Here is a 21,987-nt window from a genome sequence, read left to right on the forward strand (position 1 = left end):
AAAAAGTGCCTGCACTATTCAATATGGATCATACAATTCCATGTTTAAAAACAGTCAACAAATAGTGACCCTGGAAGATACTAGAACAATCACTGTAAACTACATTAAACAATACATTTTATAATATGTATCTAAATATGCAGTTATTGCGACTCTGCTAGAACAGTCCTCTTCTATTCTAAGTTACCTCCAAGAGAAATTTTCATTAACACTGTAGTCACCACAGATGGCATCACAGAGTAAAATACAGTCCTGGCAGAGTGTAGGCATACAGCTCCTAATGTGTACAAAAGCATTTTGCGCAGTTTTGCAGCCATTGTGTCTTTATTGATGACAGGAAGGCAATGTGGTGCCTCTTCCACTAGCGCCACCAGCTCTGAAGGCTCTTCTGACTTTACTTTCCATAGAACTTCTTGTTTAGAAGGAAGATGAGAAGGTTTACATTGACCTTTGCTCGGTCAATCATCTTCATAACCGCAACACCCTCATACTGCAGCTGGAGAAGGTCCTGAAAGTGCAAATGGGGAAAATCAGGAAGGTGAACACTTGGTATAAAAGCCTGCATTCAATCTGCAAAGTTGATTGGAGAACACATAATACATGTCTTGTTTTCATACAAATTTAGGATACACACGCAGACCTTTACATGGATGATCTGGACACGTACTGGCACATTCATTGAGCTATGTTACAGGGTATCATTGTCAGTAACAAAACTAGCAATAGTTGAGCCCACTGGTAGAATGGTGTGGAAATCTCTGCAAACTATATATATATAAAAAAAAAAACCCTTCAGTTCTACATTTCTGTTCTCTTCTCTTGTTAATATGATCTTTTTGCAAACTGCTAAAATCTATTTCTTGGAATTGATTGATGAACACAGAAATTCAGATGCTGTCAGGTTCTACTATTATCCGCAGGAAGATTAAACATTGGAAAACCAACAAATTGTAAACCAACCTCATGATAACCCTTCATCTACAAAAGCATGCCTCAGATGGTAGCAAGCAGTACCTGAACATTAACACAGAATGGTAGGACCTGTGTCCCTCAATTGGCTGCTAGATACTCTGCATTCCTACTTCTTTTCTTGCCCATTGAGAGACACACAATTTAGATGCTGCTGGGACACCCAAATGTGGTGTGCTACAGAGGAACAACCTCTAACAAGCCCAACAGGACTGGGGAAGAGATGCTTGAAGGACCAACATCTGACACTTGATTAGGCTAAGCCTCTTACCCGATAGAGTAACCTGCCAGACAACCAAGGAAGGACACAGAATCAGCCTGATGCTCAAGACCAGGGGTCTCCAAACTTTTTAAGCAAAGGGCCAGGTTGCTGTCCTTCCGCCTTTAGGGGTGCTGGACTGTGGCCAGTGGGAGTAGAAAATGCCCTGGCAACAGTGCCCTATCATTGGCTTTAACCACATGCCGCCCAGCCACTGTAGAAATACGTTGGCAGGGCGGCATGGCTGGGCAAAACCACGTTTAAAACGTGTTTGCAAAACAGGTAGGGGGCGCGCCACCGCCCTACCTGTCCCGCCGATCACGGCCACGGGTGTCAGTTACCGGCTGTGTCCCGCCGATTAGCGGCAATCACTGACAGAGAGCAGGGCTGCAGTAACTCTAGAATATTGTTTTTTTTTCTCAAAATTGTCAGCTTTTTTTTTTTTATAGCGCAAAAAATAAAAACCCGCACAGGCGATCAAATACCACCGAAAGAAAGCTCTATTTGTGTGAAAAAAAGGACATAAATTTCATTTATGTATCGATTGCATGACCGCACAATTGTCCGTTAAACTAGCGCAGCGCTGTATAGCAAAAAAATGGCGTAAATTGCAGTATCTATACCATAGTTTGTAGACGCTATAACTTTCACACAAAGCAATCAATATACACTCATTGGGATTTTTTTTTACCAAAAACATGTAGAAGAATACATTTTGGCTTAAATTTATAACTAACTTTGAGTTTACTATATATTTTTTATAGCTGAAAGTAAAAAATATAGTTTTTCTTCAAAATTGTTGGTCTTTTTTTGTTTATAGCGTGAAAGATAAAAAGCGCACAGGTGATCAAATACCACCGAAAGAAAGCTCTATTTGTGTGAAAAATAGGACGTAAATTTTGTTTGGGTGCAGCATTGCATGACCGCGCAATTATCAGTTGAATTAGTGCAGCGCCGAGTAGCAAAAAGAGGCCTGGTCATTAAGTGGGGTAAATCCTCTGGAGGACAAGTGGTTAATAGGAGGAATAGTGCCACATTGTTGATAACAAAAAGAACAGTGCCCCATTGATGGTGTCAGTAGGGGGAATGGTGCTCCATCATTGGTTTCAGTTGGTGGAATAGTGCCCCAAGGGCCAGATAAAGGCAAGCAAAGGGCCACAGTTTGGAGATCACTGCCAGAGAGTTGCACCAAACAGAAAGGAATGCTAAACATGGATCTAAAAGCTGATCAACCACTACCCACTAAAACAGATGGAACAACTATAGTAACAAAAGAAAATAAAAACACAACTGGATGTGATCAACAGAAAATGGGGACAAACCCTGGAAGGAAAAAGTCCCAAGAAGTAATTAGGACAAACCAGGTCCAGGTGAGAAAGACTAGCCAATCTTCATGGGAAGGACTAAGCTGTCTAGAATCAAAACGACACAAAGTCATGCATTAAAGAGGAGGTCTGGCTAGACAACCAAACTGGCTATGTGACACTTACCAGGGAAAACTTGAGCAGCAAAAACAAACAGCCATCGGGTGTGAAAAAGAGTGAGACCAGAGAATCCAAGGGATAGATTCCACAAAGTCAATGTGACTCAAGGGTTTGACTGAAGAGAAGGCACCCCCCACAAGGGTAGGCAGGAAATGGAATCGAAAGCATAGCCCCATATACTGGTGAGAAGGGGACCACTGGCGCTCATACATGCTCCCTGGCATGCACAGGTGCTGTTGTTACATTTCAGAGGATCCTGTTGAGAAACTGCCTTGTCTATCCCTGACCTCAAGCGCTGGATCTATGAAAGCTCCCAAGGAAACAATGGTATGCCTCCTTGAATGTTGTATGGCTAGCAAAAATCAGGGAAATCAATGAAATGGAAGACTTGGTTGCAACAGAGAGCACAAGAGATACATGTTTGAAAAAAATGTCTGCTCTGATTATTCAGCCCTACTAAACTTGGATCTAAACCCTGTAATGTTAGCAGAACACAACTTGTCTTATGGGACCCGAAAGTAAGAGCACGGCATCTATCCTTTCCCACGCTATTGTATCCTTTCCCACGCTGTTCAGGTGAGTTTACCCCCACCCATTTTTAAAAATGTTAATGAGTGCAGAGAGCCACGTGTAACATGGCACATATGGTATCGGATTTCCTCTCTTCAGTCTGTACAGCTCTGCTGAGCAAGCTGGCTGGCGAGTTGATTTTTGAACCATTTTTCCTTTATTACGGATATGCGTTGCCCGGTTCACTTAGTCCTTGCTTCATAAGCCAGTTATAGACCAGGGCAGGTGCCATGTTTTATTTTTCTGCTGAGCCGGGGGATTAAATAAGCTCATAATTTTATTTGCTGTGTTTTACAAAGTCTACTATTTGTATTATGGACATTATAATTATGATGTTGTACACGGAAATCCCTGTATACTTTTCTTTTTACCATTGTTGTGTATGATCTCTGTACTCTGTTTTATTGTTAAATAAAGATATGGAGGAGAAAAAAAAAAAAAAAAGGAAAGCCCCCGATCCTTCAGATCTAGAGAAGTATCAGACATCATGGAGCAAGGGACAGATATCTTTGTAGTACAGCTAAAAGCAATACATTGAGGGCAGAACAAAACAAAGCATCTGAAGAACCTTTCTTAAGAAGCTGATGATCAGTCAAAGGAAGGGGACCTATCTGCAGGTGCACAGGTCTCACAAAGTCATCAGGATATACTCTGTTCTTTTCAGAGGATACCTGCTGCAGTGAAAGAACCAGACTATTTTCCTTCACGCAGAAAGGACTCCCTACTCCTTCTTGTTGAAGACGTGGCAGCAGATGATGCCCAAACTGTTTTGAAGGGCAAGACAGTAGCCCCAGGAATAGTGGCTCTCCAGTGAGCAAAACCATATAGGGGAAGGGGGTGCCACAGGAAAAAAGGATTAGCCTGTGAGTAGAAAGAGGCATTCTCTGAACCTGAATTCCTGAGACACAAACTACCCAAGGACCCCTGGGGTTCACAATCAACCCCCCCCCCAAAGTGCTTGCTGCATCTTCATACTGAAACTTTTTAAATAGAGTTTGTGGACTGCCTAAGTGGGCCTGGGGGCAGAAGTAGATGAAAGAAGCATAGGCTTCAGCCGATATTTCCCTACACCTGAGAAAGCATTGGAAGCCTTCGGCTCTCACTGCTGTCATGCAGGCACTTGGCAGGAGAGAGGGACCAGGAGCGTCGGCGGGGGACCTGAGAAGAGGATGGTTGGGGCTACTCTGTGCAAAGGCATTGCACAGAGCAGGTAAGTATAACAAGTTTTTTGATTTAAAAATAAAATAGAGAAACTTATCTTTAAAATCACTTTAAGAAAATAATATATATTTTCACACTACCCCTACACAAACACTTCAATGGTCATTCTTGTGAGGAGAAAAAAAAACACTTTCAAAGATTCACATCTTTGCTTTGCGGTAAAACACATTTTAAATTTGAAATGCACATTCCCAATGCATAAAAGACCTACATTTTAGGTGCTACAGTGCACAAATGTTATTAGGGTCCTGTGGTGTGCTGCAAATTAAAAAAAAAAAAAACCGTTGCATGTGCATTACAAAGGTCTGCTATGGTGCTTTGGCAGCCCATATCAAATGAATGATCTTTCTTACCTCTACACACATACAGGCATGCAGTAATGAATAGTAAAGGCATGAAAAGTGTCCCTTCCCCTTTCTATAAATCATAATTTATCTTTATAAAAGTTATATAGTAGTATTGCGACTTAATTTAAAAAAGAAAAAAAAGCAATTAAGTCTGGTTTAATTTTTCAGTAAGCACATGAATCGTAACTTCAGAGTTATAATAACCTAGACATCTCTCTGCTATATTGGAAATGTGCAGTCTTTCATTTTTTGGCAGACCATGAGCAAATAGTACAGATAATGGGTTAACAAAACTCCAATGAGATTACCTGATAATGCAACATATATGTTTCCATTTGAACACCCATGAACTTGGCTTTCACTTCAAAATCACCAACTTCTTCCATAGGAGATATTTCAAAGATCACATTTTTAAATCTGCATAGACAACAGATGACAAGTGTGAGGGGTGTGTCAGACAGACAGTGTTGCAACACATATATACAGCATGAGATAAAAAAAAAGAAATTCATCTTCAACACTGAAACCAGCAATGAAATTCTGCACCTTCTTTAGAAAATCGGAAATTTTGTGCATTTTGTAATCCAATGGTGCCACCAGTGATTTTGAAATTTGACCAACCAAGCCTTCAATTTCACCTCAAGTTGCTAAAGAAAAGAATTTTCGTGGCTGGGAATCTTCTTTTCTTTCCAGGCCACAGCTCATGCTTCTTTTTCGATTAAGTTTCTCGCATGATTCTTCCATCAATGATTAGAAACTAATGGTGCGAAATTCGAATGAAAATTCTTCGTTCCAATTTTCGAAAGAAAATTCTTACAGAATTCGACCTGTGTGTGGCTTGCATTACACAAAATCTGGAATTTCTGCTTCCCTGTCTTGTTATCTCAGGAGAGTAAACTTAATTTTTAATGTAAAAGGTGAAATGTATACTAACTTATGCTTATTAGGAAACATTTTGTTGATCTGGTGAAATACAAGAAGGAAGGTGAGCAAAAGACAGGCTTGAGAAGTGATGCAATCCCAGCACCCAGAGGGGAAGCAGCTGTGGGTTAAAGGGGAAGGGAATTGTTCAAGGGAAGGGAGGTACACAGGGCAATCCTCTCATAACACAAATGGCTGAAATCCAGTGGGTAGATACACAAGACAACACTAGCAGAATGGGCTAGGTGTGTAAACAAGAGAGAAACAGGACCCTAGTTAACAGAGTAATGAAGTGTAATTTTAGTGTGGAAGAAGGGGCTTCCGTCTAGACACTCTGCCATAAAGCCCAGATCAGTGGAAGGCTGCAGTAATGGGATCTCTGGAGAGCAATCAGAGTGACCATCAGGTTCTTGGTCACCTCTCTTACAGAAGTCCTTCTTCCCCGATTGCTCAGTTTGGCCGGGCAACCAGATCATTGAAGAGTCCTGGCTGTGCCAAACTTCTTTCAATTCAGAATTATGGAGGCCTCTGTGCTCTTGGCAACCTTCAGCGCAGCAGAAATGATTTATCGCCTTCCCCAGATCTGTGCCTTGCAATAGTCCTATCCCGGAGCTCTACAGACCGTTTCTTTGAATCATGGCTTTTTTTTCTGATACAGTATGCATTGTAAACTGTGAGGCCTTTTACCCCCGGTTCACATATATGCAGCCGTGCGGGCTTCGTTTTGCGCGGGCACAAGAGCCAATTCATTTGAATGGACTCCTGTGACATGCAGGGAAGTCCCTGCACTTCTTCTGAATACACAGCCCGCATGGGAGCCTCGGTTCGCATTACGGCTGCGTCTTCCAGTGCGGGCAGCGTGCCATTAGAACTAATGGCACCAGCCCCCGGGTCCGCATTCCTCAGTGCGGGTGGTACAGCTGCACGGATTTTCGTGCGGATCCGCAGCCGCACCACCCTCCTTATGCAGGCCATAGACGGGTCGAAAACCGGCCATTTTTAAAAAAACGAAAAATCGGTCGTTTAATAGGCCGCCGTTACCACCAATGGTAAAAAATAAAAAAATCGGCCGATTTTCGTCCCGTCTACGGCCGGCATTTAATTATTTCTGTTCCTTGCAGAGAGCACAGCTATTATATTTGACATGAAAACATATTGCGGTTGCAACAATGTATCCATTTCGGATACAGCTGTTTTTTATTCGGATACAAATAGATACATTGTTGCAACCGCAATACTTTTCATATAAAATATAATAGCGGACTGGAATTCTTCTTTTTCTTATTTTTTCTTCTTCTTGCAGGTCACGGCTCATGTGCAGATTTTTTATTGGTAAAACAATCGGCCGATTTGCCCATCATTGCCGGGAAAATCGGCTGATTTTTTCCTAACTTTACCGATAAAAAAAGTGCCAAAACCCCGAAAAATGGCCGACCAATTAACCCACTAACGGTGTGAAAATCGGCTGATTTTTTTTCTTTTTTCGGCTGAAAAATCGGCCGATTTTCGACCCGTCTATGGCCTGCATTATAGAGAGGTGTGTGCCTTTCCAAATCACATCTAATCAATTCATCTTACCACAGGTGGACTCCAATCAAGGTGTAGAAACATCTCAGCAATGATCAAGAGAAATGGGAGGCACCTGAGCTAAATTTCAAGTGTTGCTGCAAAGGGTCTGAATACTTATGCCAATGTGATATTTCAGTTTTTTATTTTTAATAAATTCACAGACATTTCTAAAATCCTGTTTTCATTTTGTTATTATGGGGTACTGAGTGTAGATTAATGAAAAAAATTATTTAAACTGTAGTATCAGGTTGCAACATGACAAAATTGAGAAAAGTAAATGAGAGTCTGAATACTTTCTAATCACACCACTGCAATTTAAAATCGTGCGATTTGTGTGTAATTTCAGGTCTGATTTCTGAAGACTTTATTGCTACTTGTAAAGATTTTCAGCAATTTCTTGCAATTTGCAGTGTGATTTCCATTATATTCTATGTATGTGAAATTGCAACAAAACTGAAGAAAAGGTAATGCAAGAACTACTTTAGAAATCACGCTGTAGCAAATCGCACATGTTAAGACACTGAAATTCACATTCATTAGATGCGATTTCAATTCACAAATTGCACCTGAAATCGCACCGGTTTGACCGGGCATAAGGAAATGGAACTACTCAGTAATTGCCCAATAGTACAAAATCAAACTGCTAACAGTCTTATGTATGATACTTATTTTCACTTATACCTCCCGCATGCTTTTTAGTCAGTGTATTTTGGAATGTCGGGCAGGGTAAGGTACAGTCAACAGCATAGCAGCAGGGAGATGATAGATGAACAAGGGACTTCAAAAAAGACTGACAAATACAGAGGCTGGCCTAATAAAGACAGCTACAGTTTTCTTACAACTGCTTTTTATTGGAAGAGGCAATGCTAAAAAAAACCCTTTTGGCTAATAAAGTATTTTTGCATTAACTGCATAAAAGTTACATTATAGTGATTGATGAAAAACATACTCAAGACAGACTGGTCCTTTACTTTTCCCCTTGAGCCCTCACACTTATGCGGTGTGGTATATCACATGTGATTCACACAGAAACCGCACTGCATTCCTGGGCAAGCTGCAGGACCCTTTTTTTTTGTTCGCACTAGAATTGGATTTCATGGGTATTCACACCTATGCAATCTGATTCTGCACATCTCACCATGTTTTGCAAACCGATTTCGGGGTGCTGTTACCATACACACCCACAGCGTTTTGTATGAACGGGGTGCGAATATGATGAGGTGTAGAATTTGCACACAAACCAGTGCAAATCCCGCACTGCATCAGTGTGAACCCGGGCTCAAAGTACTTCGTTAGTGCACCAACTGGGTTGGAGAGAGTGTTTGTTTTGTTTTTTTCTCAATGGAACGTGCCTCAGTGGCTCTTGAAAACACAGATATTCCACTTCAAAATCTTTGTCCTGCCACATGTCTATCCCATGGATGGACTGCCCTCTGCAATTTAACTTATTCTAGTTTCCATAAAAAAAAACATCAAGTAGATTGCTTGTCAGCATGAAGTTCGGGTACGTGTGCACATCTTCCATTTGCAGTCTAATATCTTTGAATGAAGGGCACGGTTTTATGTATAAAGTCACTCAGGCTGGTATACACTTACTGGTTTGCTTGTAGATCCTCAATCTCCAGTAGCACACCTTTCTCATGGAGCCGGGCTGCCGTATATTTCAGAGATATCTTCTTGCTCTTTTTCACCCCTCCTGGTTTCTTGGAAACTCTGAATTTAAGAAATAAAAAAATAAACTGAATGTTTCCCAATTCTGTGTTTTTTTTTATAGAAAAGGAGAAAGTATCTAATATTTAAAAAGCAAAAAAAAAAAAGCAGTCAGCAGCAACCAAATTTCAAATCATCTAAGTTCTGAAAGTGACCAATTCTAAAATCTGATTGCTTGATATTGGTAACGAAACATCACTTTTTAAATATAATTAAAAAAAATAAGTCTATTTGTGTTGAAAACACAAGTCAAACCAAGCCCGCCCAAATCACAGAAAGAATATCTTTGGTACTCACTTGCCCTTGCTTGCCAGGTTGTCCAGGCAAGTCTTGATGTAACTCTTGTAATAGTCTACTTGTTCTTCATAAAACAGAGCCTTGGAGTTCAGAGCAGAATGAGTCTGCTGCAGCTTCACCAGTTCAGCCTTTCTCCTTTGTCGGTATCGCCTTTGATTACAAATCTCCTGAAGTAGAAAGCACAGCAAGCTTTTAATTAAAATTCAGGACAGATTTATTTATTGCATACATGTTCAGTAAAGTTTTCTGCCTTTTTCGTTTTAAACATAAAATTTCTGGTTTATCTTCTGCACTAAGTGCCTTACATGATCATATACTATTCCTCACATTGTAAATATCCCTGGTGCCCAATGCACAGCCTGGTGGTTCCTATGTGAGGCCAGCCATGTTTTGGGCTGGGTCCATCACCAGTTGGAGACTAGAGGGTTTAAGCAGTATCAACCGTAGTGTTGCCCACTAGCCTTGCCGCCTGCCCACCAACATTCCTAGTGCCAACTGTACCTGCTGGTCCCACCCTTTCCCAACCATTATTCCCACCCCTAGCTTGCAATTGTCAGCGCATTGCCCACTGAATCAGTGATAGGGCAGTGATAGGGCAAGGTGGGAAGAAGGCAGTTTGAAAACTCAGTTGGAACCTGTGACAATCTTCCGCTTTGTGACGACTGACCATGCCTAACCAATGTGAGGGGGTCACCTAACCACTGAACACCAAATTGGCAGTCACTATGACGTGCCTCCATACATTGGTGGGCATTGAAGTGCCCTCTTAACCATTTCAATACCGAGCAATTTTACACCTTCCTGCCCAGGCCATTTTCAGCGCTCTCTCACACTTTGAATGACAATTGCGCGGTCATACAACATTTTACCCAAACTAAAATGTTATCATTTTCTTCACACAACTAGAGCTTTCTTTTGGTGGTATTTAATCACCGCTGGGGTTTTTATTTTTTGCTAAATTAACAAAAAAAGACCACAAATTTTGAAAAAAATCCCACGTTTTTCTTTGTTTCTGTTATAAAAGTTTACAAATAAATAATTGTTCTTCATAAATTTAGGCCGAGATGTATTCTGCTACATGTCTTTGGTGAAAATAACCCAAATTAAGATGTATTATTTAGTTTGTAGGAAAGTTATAGCGTTCACAAACTACGGTATAGATCTGAAAATTGATCAGTCCTGAAGTACTGACAGCCAATCTAATTTCTTGAGGTCCAAGAATGTCATAATAGTACAGATATCCCCCAAATGACCCCTTTTTGCAGAGTAGACAGTCCGACGTACTTCATAAGAGGAATGGCGAGTTTTTTGAAGTTGTATTTTATTTTCATAATTTTTTGAAAAATGAAAAAATTATTTTCACTATTTTTTTTTTTTTACATACTGTCACCAGTGCAGTACAGCGTCATCATATAACTGACATGGCGGTGAACAGGGACACTGACTGGTGACAGTATGAAAAAAAAAAAAATATATTTTTTTTTTATTTTTTTATTATTTTTAATTACATTTTTTTTTTTTTTTTTTTTTTAAGATTTTTTTTTCATATTTTACTATGACCAAAGTAGTACAATGTTACCAAAGTAACATTGTACTACTTTGGGGAAGTGATCAGATTTTTTTTTTTTTTTTTATACAATTTGCTTATAGCAAAGAATTACTTTGCTATAAGCAAGCATTTACCTGAATGAAATCGATTCATTCAGGTTTTTTTTTTTGTGCTTAGCTGTGATTTGGCCACAGCTAATCGCATGACATGTGCATGTGACCTGCTGTGACCATTCACAGCTAGGCACTAGTATACAATGGATGGCATGAATGAAGCCATCCATTGTATACAACTGTCATGTGACCTGCTGTGATTAGTCACAGCAGGTCACATGGTACCGGCAACGGGGGCCGGTACTCAGATCTGTCATCGGCCGTGTCCGAGGCACACGGCCGGTGACAGATCGCACTGCTGCGCGGCTCTGCAACCGCGCGAACTGCGCATGTGCGGGAGCACGCCAAATGGCGTGCACCCGGAAGGCTGCAGCATTTTTGCGACCGCCAAATGGCTATAGGCCGGGCGGCTAATGGCTAAATTGAATGACAATGAACAAGGAGGAAACAAGTTAAGTAAAACTGCCACTGACCACCAATGAAGGGGGTTTAAATAGCACAATACTGATCACCAATATAGGTGTAATTATTGCAGTCACAGACAGCAATGCAGGGGGACATTACTTTATCAATTGACATCAATGTGGGCAATTACTATTACTGCTATGAACACCAATGATGAGGCTTGTTTTACCCCCACTTTCTCCTCAGTGTGCACTGCAGTATAAAATACAGCAGGACCAACATTTTCAGGTGTTGAGGTGTTTTACAGCCAATGAGTGCTCTGCCTAACTTGATGCAATGCACTTCAATCCACGAAAAAGTGCTGCTATTGTGTAGTCCGCTGGATATGAAGGCAGTAAGCATATAAGGTCTGTCTCTTAATATGAATTTAGAGAAAGAAATATAAGATCCAGCATCTTAAGGGGAAGTTCCGCTTTAAAGATTGGTCCCCCACTTCCCATTAAGGATTGACACCTTTGGGGAGAGGGGGGGGTCAGTGGAATGGGTACCCGAATTTGACAGGTACCCACTTCCACTGCGATTGCCTAGGCGATCGTAAGCGGTAGTTGTCCTCCCTCCCCGAAGTCTTGTGTGGCACGTGACAGGTCCCAGAAGATGATGGGGCATATTCAAGGCTTTGGACTTCTTTTTATTTCCTTTTCCATCTTTATAACATTCCATTACCTTGTTATGCAGGTCTTTTAACAGATCTTTTCTGATCCCCATGGCTCAGTATCTAGCTTGCTCAGGTCATCCACATAAGAGCTAACAAACTGATTATTTATACACAGACACTTACCCTTGGTTCACAAATCCACGTTCCTGTGGGCTGTCTTTTGCACGGGCTCGAGAGCCCATTCATTTGAATGGAATCCCGTGCCCTGGGACACGCAGGGAAGAAGTCCCTGTACTTCTTTGGAAACCGCAGCCCGCATGGGAACCTCGGTTCCCAGTGCGGTTGCGATTTCCAGTGCGGGCTGCGTGCCATTAGAATTAATGGTATCCGCCCGTGGGTCCCCATTCTTCTGTGTGGGTAGTGCGGCTGCACGGATTTTTGTGCAGATCCGCAGCGGCACCACCCGCACATATGTGAACCTAGCCTAATTGCAATTTAAAAAGACACAGATGTAGGAAATTAAATTTAATTGCCATTCTAACCTGTGTGTGTCACTTTGTGTGTCTGTACCAAGACCAAACATTCCAGGGTATGTAAACTTTTGATCATGGCTATTTGGGTGATTTATGTTATTATGATTTAAAAAGGATCCAAACAACTATGTGATAATAAATGGCTTCATATGATCACTATCCTTAACCTCCCTAGCGGTATGATTATTTCAGATTTTGGTGCTGAAAGCGGTACCATTATTTTGCATGGAAATATGTCGTTTTTTTTATTTTAGGCTGTAATTTTTAGGAATAACTCACTGAAATCTGTCCGAACAAGAGTCTATTAAACATCCCGGGTAGGATAAAATTTGAAACACGAAATCATAAATTATAATTTAATAAATAATCATAAAAAATAATAATATAATAATAATACATTTAATTCAATAATATAATCAAACCGAAAACACTGAAATTTGAAATAAAGCGCCAAGTTTGCACATTGCTGAGCAAAGTCGCAAAATCGTTTTCAGTGTCTGATGACGAATTTCCCCACGAATCATCACTCAATTTTGCAAGTGGTTCTGATTTACTATCGCTGTTCTCTAGCTGATCTAAACCCGCTTTTGACCTAAAAGGACGCTTTTTGGACGCCATGGACGTTTCTCAGTTTCCAGGCAGAAAGAACAGACAAAATGCAAGCAGGGCACAGGACAAAGCACTAGGGACAATATGTATGTGAAATGGGTTGAAACAGCAATGTTTTACTATGTAAAATTTGTTTGGAAAAAAATGACATTTTTAAAAATTTTCAAATTTCCCGCCGGCACCCGTACGTCCCGACGTCACAGGGACCGGAACACAGAAGCCGGATGCCGGCATCGGCCAGAGGAGATGGCCGGGGATGCTGCAGGGGACACATCGTGGGAGCGAAGGACAAGGTAAGCTCTGCAGGGACTCCCTATGCAGCGCCGCATGGTAAGCCCGAGTGTAGCTCGGGGTTTCCGCTTTTGGTACTGACATTTTACCCCGAGCTACACTTGGGAATACCGCTAGGGAGGTTAAATAAAAGACTGTCTTTTTGGCATATTAGTCAATTAAAAAATGTCACGATGTCTGCCAGGGTATGCAAACTTTTGATTACAACTGTATATGTTTTAGCATCTAGATCAGGACAACCTGCAGATCTCCAGCTACCAAAGTCCCAGCTTGTCCACTTCACCCACACATTTGGTCTCCTGGTCATAGTGGGTCCATTCCACATTAGAGACCAATGCTGTCTATAGTTGGTGTCATCATGAACATTCAATGACGCTTAAGGTGACTAATGGATTGGTAAAAAAATTTTAAAGATACCTTCAAGGTGCATTCAGTGGTCACCAAACGGTCAATATGTACTGGCACCGGTGTTCACCATATAAAAATGTATTTGGCAGTAATTACGGGTGGGGAGGGGTTGGTGGACAAAGAATATTCAAGAACATTCATATTCTTTTTATTATGCGGCCATAGAGATTTAAGCGGTTGATTTACTAAAGGCAAATATACTGTGCCCTGCAAGTGCAGTTGCTCTAGACCCGAGGGGAAGCTCTGAAACGAGAGGAAACTTCTATCATCCAAGCATGTGAAAGCAAAAATGCAGTTTTTTTTTTAAATTTTCCTTGCTTGTGATTGGGTAGTCTTTGCTAAGTCAAGCTGTACCTCATTTACTAAGCTCTGGAGCAACTGCACTTGCAGTGCCCATTATATCTGCCTTTAGTAAATTAACCCCAGTTTTGATAAAGGTACTTCTTTTCACTGCATACATTACTATAAAACACTTTTATAGGAGACGTTTTAACTAATTCAGTATTTTTACAATGTTAAATAACTAATTCTGCAGAAACCAGGATTGCAGTGAAAATATATGAGATGATGATGCTGGATCCAACATTTTAAACCCTTCCATAGTATAATATAATTTGAAAAATCTAAACAAAACATTATGCCAGAAAGCATTGAAGTTAAAAAAAAATGCACCAGTTCTGCTTTCAGAAAACAAATAAAATTGCCTGGAGTTACATTCCAGTTTGGCAACACTTTCATAGAACACAGAAACTAGTATACAAGGTATAGGTAGCCAAAAGGAAATCCATATATAGTTGTGCTCAAAAGTTTGCATACCCTGGCAAAAATCATGAAATTTTGGAATTGATATTGAAAATATGACTAATCATGCTATTAAACGGTCTTTTATTTAAAGATAGTGATCATATGAAGCCATTTATTATCACATAGTTGTTTTGGCTCCTTTTTAAATCATATTGATATGAGAAATCACCCAAATAGCCCTGACCAGAAGTTTACATACCCTGGAATGTTTGCCCTTGGTACAGACACAAAAGGTGACACACACAGGTTAAAAATGGCAATTAAAGGTTAATTTCCCACATCCGTGGCTTTTTACATTGCAATTAATGCCTATTTATAAAATGTCACTGAGTTTGTTAGCTCTCACGTGGATGAAGGCTAGATACTGAGCCATGGGGATCAGAAAAGAACTGTCAAAAGACCTGTGTAACAAGGTAATGGAACTTTATAATGCTGGAAAATGATATAAAAAGATATCCAAAGCCTTGAATATGCCTATCAGTACTGTCCAATCACTTATTAAGAACTGAAAAGTTTTGGGATCTTTTGAAACCAAGCCAAGGTCAAGTAGACCAAGAAAGATTGCAGTCACAGCTTCCGGAAGAATTGTTCAAGTTCTAAAGGAAAACCTACAAGTAACCTCAAGAGAAATACACGCTTATCTGGAAAAAGATGGTGTGGTTGTTTTGAAGGAGCACAATACACAGATACTTGGACAAAAATGAGCTGCATTGTCAAGTGGCCAGAAAGAAGCCTGTACTGCGCCAATGCCACAAAAAAGGCTGGTGAGGCATATCAAGGTGTTGTCGGGATATTGTAACCAGGCATTTTTGAGGCATTGATACAGTAATGGCTTCTTTCTGGCCACTCGACCATGTAGCTAATTTTTGTGCAAGTATTGTAGTGTGCTCCTCCAAAACAACCATGCCGTAATTTTCCAAAGCAGCCTGTATTCCTCCTGAGGTTACCTGTGGGTTTTTCTTTGTATCCCAAACAATTTTTCTGGCACTTGTGTCTGCAATCTTTTTTTGGTCTACCTGACCTTGGCTTGGTATCAAGGGATCCCTGAATTTTCCACTTCTTAATAAATGATTGAACAGTACTGACTGTCATATTCAAGGCTTTGGATATCTTTTATATCTTTTTCCATCTTTATAAAGTTCCATTACCTTGTTATGCAGGTCTTTTGACAGTTCTTTTCTGCTCCCCATGGCTCAATATCTAGCCTGCTCAGTGCATTCATGTGAGAGCTTACAAACTCTAATACTATTTATAAACAGAAACTAACAACAACAACAACCTCCTCGATCCCCTACAGTCCGGCTTCTGTCCCCTACACTCCACCGAAACTGCCCTACTTAAACTCTCCAACGACCTGCTAACCGCCAAAGCTAATGGCCACTATTCAGTGCTCCTACTCCTTGACCTCTCTGCGGCCTTCGACACAGTCGACCACCCCCTCCTCCTCAAAAAACTACACTCTCTTGGCCTCAGAGATTCTGCTCCCTCCTGGCTCTCATCCTACCTGTCACAATGCTCTTTCAGCGTTACCTATAATGCTACCACCTCCCCCTCACTCCCCCTCTCTGTTCGGGTCCCTCAAGGCTCCGTCCTCGGGCCCCTTCTCTTCTCCATCTACACCTCCTCCCTTGGCCAACTCATACACTCTCACGGCTTCAACTACCACCTATATGCCGACGACACACAAATCTATCTCTCAACCCCCCACCTCACCACCTCAGTCTCTGCCCGAATCACACACCTACTGAGCGACATATCAGACCGGATGTCGCTCCACTTCCTGAAACTGAACCTCTCCAAAACAGAGTTTCTTGTCTTCCCCCCAGCCCTGACACCACCCCCCATTGACTTCTTCATCACATCCAACAACGCCACCATCAAACCCGCCCCGCAGGCCAGAGTACTTGGTGTCATTCTGGACTCCAACCTATTCTTCCAGCCCCAAGTCCAATCTTTACCAAGCTCGTGCAGACTCCACCTCCGCAACATCGCCAAAATACGCACGTTCCTAACCCCAGAAACCACTAAACAGCTCATCCACTCCCTCATCATATCACGACTCGACTACTGCAACTCCCTCCTTACTGGCCTGCCTCGTCGCTGGCTATCCCCGCTTCAGTCGATCCTGAATACGGCTGCCAGACTCATTCACCTTTCCAACCGCTCCATTTCCGCCACCCCCCTCTGCCGATCCCTCCACTGGCTTCCGATTGCGCAACAGATCAAATTCAAAATCCTAACACTGACGTACAAAGCTGCCCACCATACTGCCCCGAACTACATCACTGACCTACTATCCAAGTACCACCCAGCGCGCACACTCCGCTCCTCACAAGACCTCCTTCTCTCTAGTTCCCTGGTCTCCTCCTTCCATGCCCACCTCCAGGACTTCTCCAGAGTTTCACCCATCCTCTGGAACTCCCTGCCCCAACCCATCAGATTATCACCTACTCTCCTCTCCTTTATGCGCACCCTGAAAACCCACCTCTTCAGGGAAGCCTACCCCACCCCCTGCTAACTTGCCAACCTCCTCCACTCTTCCTACCACCCCATCCCCCACAGCTATCTCCTCCTGTGCCACCATCCCCTCCCTCCTAGATTGTAAGCTCGAAAGAGCAGGGCCCTTGATCCCCTCATGTTTTGCATTGTATTGTTGTTGTTCTGTCACATGTTCTGTCCCCCTTTGTAATGTACAGCGCTGAGCGAACTATTGGCGCTTTATAAATACTGTATAATAATAATAATTGCAATTTAAAAGCCACAGATGTAGGAAATTAACCTTTAATTGCCATTTTAACCTGTGTGTGTCACCTTGTGTGTCTGTACCAAGGCCAAACATTCCAAGGGATGGAAACTTTTAATCATGGCTATTTGTTAGATTTCTGTTATTACGATTTAAAAAGGAGCCAAACAACTATGTGAAAATAAATGGCTTCATATGATTACTATCCTTTAATAAAAGACTGTTTTTTGGAATGATCAGTCATATTTTCAATATCAATTCCAATATTTCAGTTTCTGACAGGGTATACAAACATTTGAACACAACTGTATATCAAAGACCACATTTTTTAAACCTGCACAGACAATAGATGACAAGTGTGAGGGTGTGTCAGGCAGAACACACATATAGTAGCACATATATACAGCATGTGATAAAAAACGAAAGTCACCTTGAGCACTAAAAACAGCACTGAAATTCTGCACCTAACACAAATTACTGGAATTTCCACTTCCCTGTTTTGTATGTCATCTCATGAGAGCAAAATTTTTAAATCTTAATGTGACAGGTTAAACATGTAAAATGTCAGTACTGCAAACTAGATAAGTGGCTCATTTTGCATGGTCTATTTAAGTATATCTCGATGGCCACCCACCTAATGTTGAATAGCTCCCCCTTTTGTCACCAAAACAGCCCTGACCCATTGTGAGGTGAGGCCTCCATGGATCATACTTAGTTTTCCAGCACATCCTGCAGATGCTAGATTGGATCGAGATCTGCAGAATTTGGAAGCCAAATCAACACCTTGAACTCATTGCATTCCTCAAAGCTTTCTTGAACCATTTTTGCAGTGGGGCGGGGCGCTTTATTCTGCTGAAAGAGGCCACTGCCATTATAAAATACAGTTTGGTATCTGTCACCAAGCCATCAGTAACAGCCTTTAAGTTATGTAAATTGTGAGGTGAGGCCTCAATGGATTAGACTTATTTTTCCAGCACATTCTACATATGCTAGATTGGATCGAGATATGTAGAATGTGGAAGCCAAATCAGCACCTTTAACTGATTGCATTCCTCAAAGCATTCTTGAACCATTTTTGCAGTGGGGCAGGGCACATTATCCTGCTGAAAGAGGCCACTGCCATTATAAAATACAGTTTCCCTGAAGGGGTGTACTTGGTCAGCAACAATGCTTAGAAAGGTGGTATATATACGTATATATATATGTATGTATATGCGTTTATAAAAACTACAAAAGATTGCACTTTAAATAACCCCCTCCAACCCCTCATCTTATAACAAGTAGAGGAGGTTGAGCTTTGCTCCCAAGGCATCTAGCCCTGGTTATTTACTACTTGACCTCCATACAGGTTGGTCATCAGCTCTGAGGAAAGGGATTCGTCCCCGAAACGCGTCAGCCATTTGACCGCACTGACAGTGAGAACACCTTGCCCGCCGTTGTGGCCATTGTCATTTTTCTATGCTTTTTAGATACATGCTTCGTCTGTGAGTATATTTTTATTATTTCATTCCTACAATAAACCTTGGATAATGCACTAGGTGTGTGCGCCACATGTTTTCTCTCTATCTGGTATGTGTCAAGTAATATCCACATGAAAAGGCAGCACCCAAGGCTTCCCATAACATTTTCCAAAACATCACACTGCCACCGCTGGCTTGCCTTCTTCCCATAATGCATCCTGATGCCATTTCTTCCCCAGGTATGCAACACACACATGCACCCAACCAAGTCACGTGCGAGAGTGACGTAACGCGTAGATACGCCAGCGGGAGGAGCTTTTGACGATCGACGGCTTGACGTCATATCCGGCGCGGGCGCCATCTTGGTGCTCCGGTTTCCGAATCACAGTACACCCCTGGAGTGGTGTAAAGGCTTGCTTGCTTTCAGGTCTATGTGAGTAGTTTTTAGTCTTCTTTGTTTTATAATAAAAGGTTTTACACTATACGAGTCTCTTTTGCCTCACTGGGGACCATACTGGAGGGCCATACACTGGAGAGACACCACGGACTTCATCCACCGCTTATGTTATAGCCAAGAGGAGGGATTTGCACCATTGCAAGAGGGATCCATCTACTATCTGGAGGAATATTCCATCTATTACACAAGGCTCTTTGGTCCCTGGGGGCCTGGGCAGGAAGGTGAGGGGGCACCCCAGCTATAGAGGATTGGCACACTGCAATTCACATCTGCATGGAGTTTGTGTGACACATAAGGACACTATTTCACCAATTTATTCATGTCACCTCTATGTATGTCATTTTCCTAGTTGTCCGCTTCACCCCACATTGATGTCAGTTATTTGTGTTCAAGTCTATTTGCATACTTGGGATATATATCACTGAGTCGCCTGTTTTAATATAGCGCCGTATTATTTGTTTATATTCATGCACCCAACCATCCACACAATGTAAAAATAGTGATGGGCCGAACACCCCCCCCTGAATTTCGAACTCATTGCAAGTCTATGGGACTCGAACTTGTAAATTCAAAAGTGCCCATTTTGAAGGCTTATATACAAGTTATTGGCCATGAAAGGGGTGTGGGGACTCGGGTACGGTCCTGAGGTACATAAATCAGTGAAAAAAAAAACTTACAAAAGTATTATTTTTAAAGGGGTAGTCATTTTTCATTGCCTACAGTTAAAAAAAAAAAAAAACCTTTAAATATCATGCCTGGGGGGTTCTCTTAAACTATCTGCAAACTTTCACATCTGTACAATGTATAGAACCTGCTTTAGCAAAAAAAAAGTGAAATGTAATATTTAGAAAAAAAACCTAATCCTTTACGTCTGGTAGGATGGTTTGGAGGGACTCTACAGTAAAAGATATTTTAAAAAGTGCGTGGGGTTCCCCCTAAAAGCCATACCAGGCCCTTTAGGCCACATGCCTTTTAAATTAGGACAGTGTCCCCATGCCGATGGGGACAAGGGCCTCTTCCCCACAACCCTGACCCAGTGGTTGTGGGGGTCTGCAGACAGGGGAGCTCATTACCATCAGGGTACCCCTTTAAATAATGATTCTGCCCCCCTCCTTGTGAGTGAGTAAGGGGTACTTGTACCCCTACCCATTCACTAAAGGGTTAAATTGAGTAAAAAATAAAGAGACCAGACTTTTTAAAAATTCCTTTAACATAAAAAAAACAAACGTTTGTAATAAGTCCTTTGCCGGTCAAATGTGAACAATCGGGCGGAGCTAGGGGTAACTATTGTGATGTGATTGGCCAAAACATTGCACCTGACGACCTGTGGTCAGTTGCATTGTTTGGCCAATCACAATACACTGTGAAAGTGCAGTGCATTGTGGGACCTGGCAGGTGAACAGCCTGCCAAATGCCCTTACCATTCATGTGTTCGCAGAACACATGAATGGCCGATGTTCGAGTCGAACTTACAGCCCATTACTATGTAAAAGGAAACGCGATTCATCAGACAGGCCACCTTCTTCCATTACTCCGTGATCCAGTTCTGATGCTGTTTTGCCCATTGTAGGAGCTTTTGCCAGTGGACATGGGTCAGCATGGGCACTCTGGATGGTCTGCGGATACACAGCTGCACACACCACAGACTGCACTGCCCGTTTATTCTGCTTTCGACACAACAATTTCAGGGACAACAGATTTACTTGCTGCCTACCTATTGCTGATTGGTATTTAAAAAAATAAATAAATATATATATATATATATATATATATACACACACACGTGCGTATGAAGGGCAATTTATACAGATTTTCAGTGTCATCTACAGGAAACAAAATACTTATTCAAAGGAATATGGTGAAATGCATGAATGAAGGTCAGCAAGAGAGAGGCTTGAGCAGTGATGCAATCCCAGCACCCAGAGGCAAGGAGCTGTGGGTTAAAGGGGAAGGAAATTGCTCAAGGGAAGGGAGGTACACAGGGCAATCCTTACATAGCACAGATGGCTGAAATGTAGTAGGTCAATACCCAAGACAACACTAATAGAAAGGGCTGGGCACATAGGAGGAAAAAACAGGATCATAGTTAACAGAACAGTAATGAAGTGTGATGTTAGTGCATTACACTACTCCCATATTAAACGTCCCAACAGCACTCTATATTGGTCTGCTCCATAAGGGCTCTTGGTAATTACAATCCCCAGTCCCCAACTGTTTATGTACTGTACTGGTTCACATATATGCAGATTGGATGCGGTTTGAACCACATCCAATCTGCATGACAAGTGAAATAACATTGCTTCCTATGGTGCCTGTTCACATACTGTATGTCCTGTACACTGGCAGTGCTGATTCAATGCGGATTGAAAAAGAGTCCTGTCCGATTTCTGAGCAGTGCAGTCTGGTTCAGGTGCGGATTAACAGGCTATTGAATTCTATGGGAACTGTTTCTAAACCACACGTCATCAGTTGTGAACAGGATAAAATCTTGACCTGAACCTGATCTAAAACTAACCTGAACCGCTGAACAACTACTGTGTCACTTAGCTGTGATATCTGAGCTTCAATCTGCAACGCACATGTGTGTACCCACACGACTCCTTTGCAAGTAAC

General features: G+C 41.8%; 1 protein-coding gene and 1 long non-coding RNA gene across 18 annotated transcripts in view; one reads left to right on the forward strand and one right to left on the reverse strand.

The window, feature by feature from the left end:
* Nucleotides 1-21,987, forward strand: part of LOC149442481 (uncharacterized) — an 876,277-nt gene that overhangs the window by 332,048 nt on the left and 522,242 nt on the right. The gene's annotated exons all lie outside the window — the stretch shown is intronic.
* On the reverse strand, nt 23-9,875 carry LOC149442485 (ras GTPase-activating-like protein IQGAP1). The gene is made up of 5 exons (XM_089656069.1): nt 9,849-9,875; nt 9,348-9,514; nt 8,937-9,053; nt 5,159-5,267; nt 23-508 (listed from the first exon to the last, which is right to left on the reverse strand). The coding sequence occupies exons 1-5, from the start codon at nt 9,873-9,875 to the stop codon at nt 395-397; spliced, it is 534 nt and encodes a 177-aa protein (XP_089512195.1). The 3' UTR covers nt 23-394.

Source organism: Staurois parvus, unplaced genomic scaffold (assembly GCF_062004578.1).
Source record: "Staurois parvus isolate SC_StPar_1 unplaced genomic scaffold, SC_StPar_1.0 ptg000885l, whole genome shotgun sequence".
NCBI classification, from domain to species: Eukaryota; Metazoa; Chordata; class Amphibia; order Anura; family Ranidae; genus Staurois; species Staurois parvus.

Coding starts and splice junctions, on each gene's coding strand:
- LOC149442485 (XM_089656069.1), bottom strand. CDS start 9,875: ATGGTTGGGAAAGGGTGGGACCAGCAG. Junction 9,515..9,848: donor GGAAAGGGTGGGACCAGCAG/GTACAGTTGGCA, acceptor TTTCTACTTCAG/GAGATTTGTAATCAAAGGCG. Junction 9,054..9,347: donor AACCTGGCAAGCAAGGGCAA/GTGAGTACCAAA, acceptor TCTTAAATTCAG/AGTTTCCAAGAAACCAGGAG.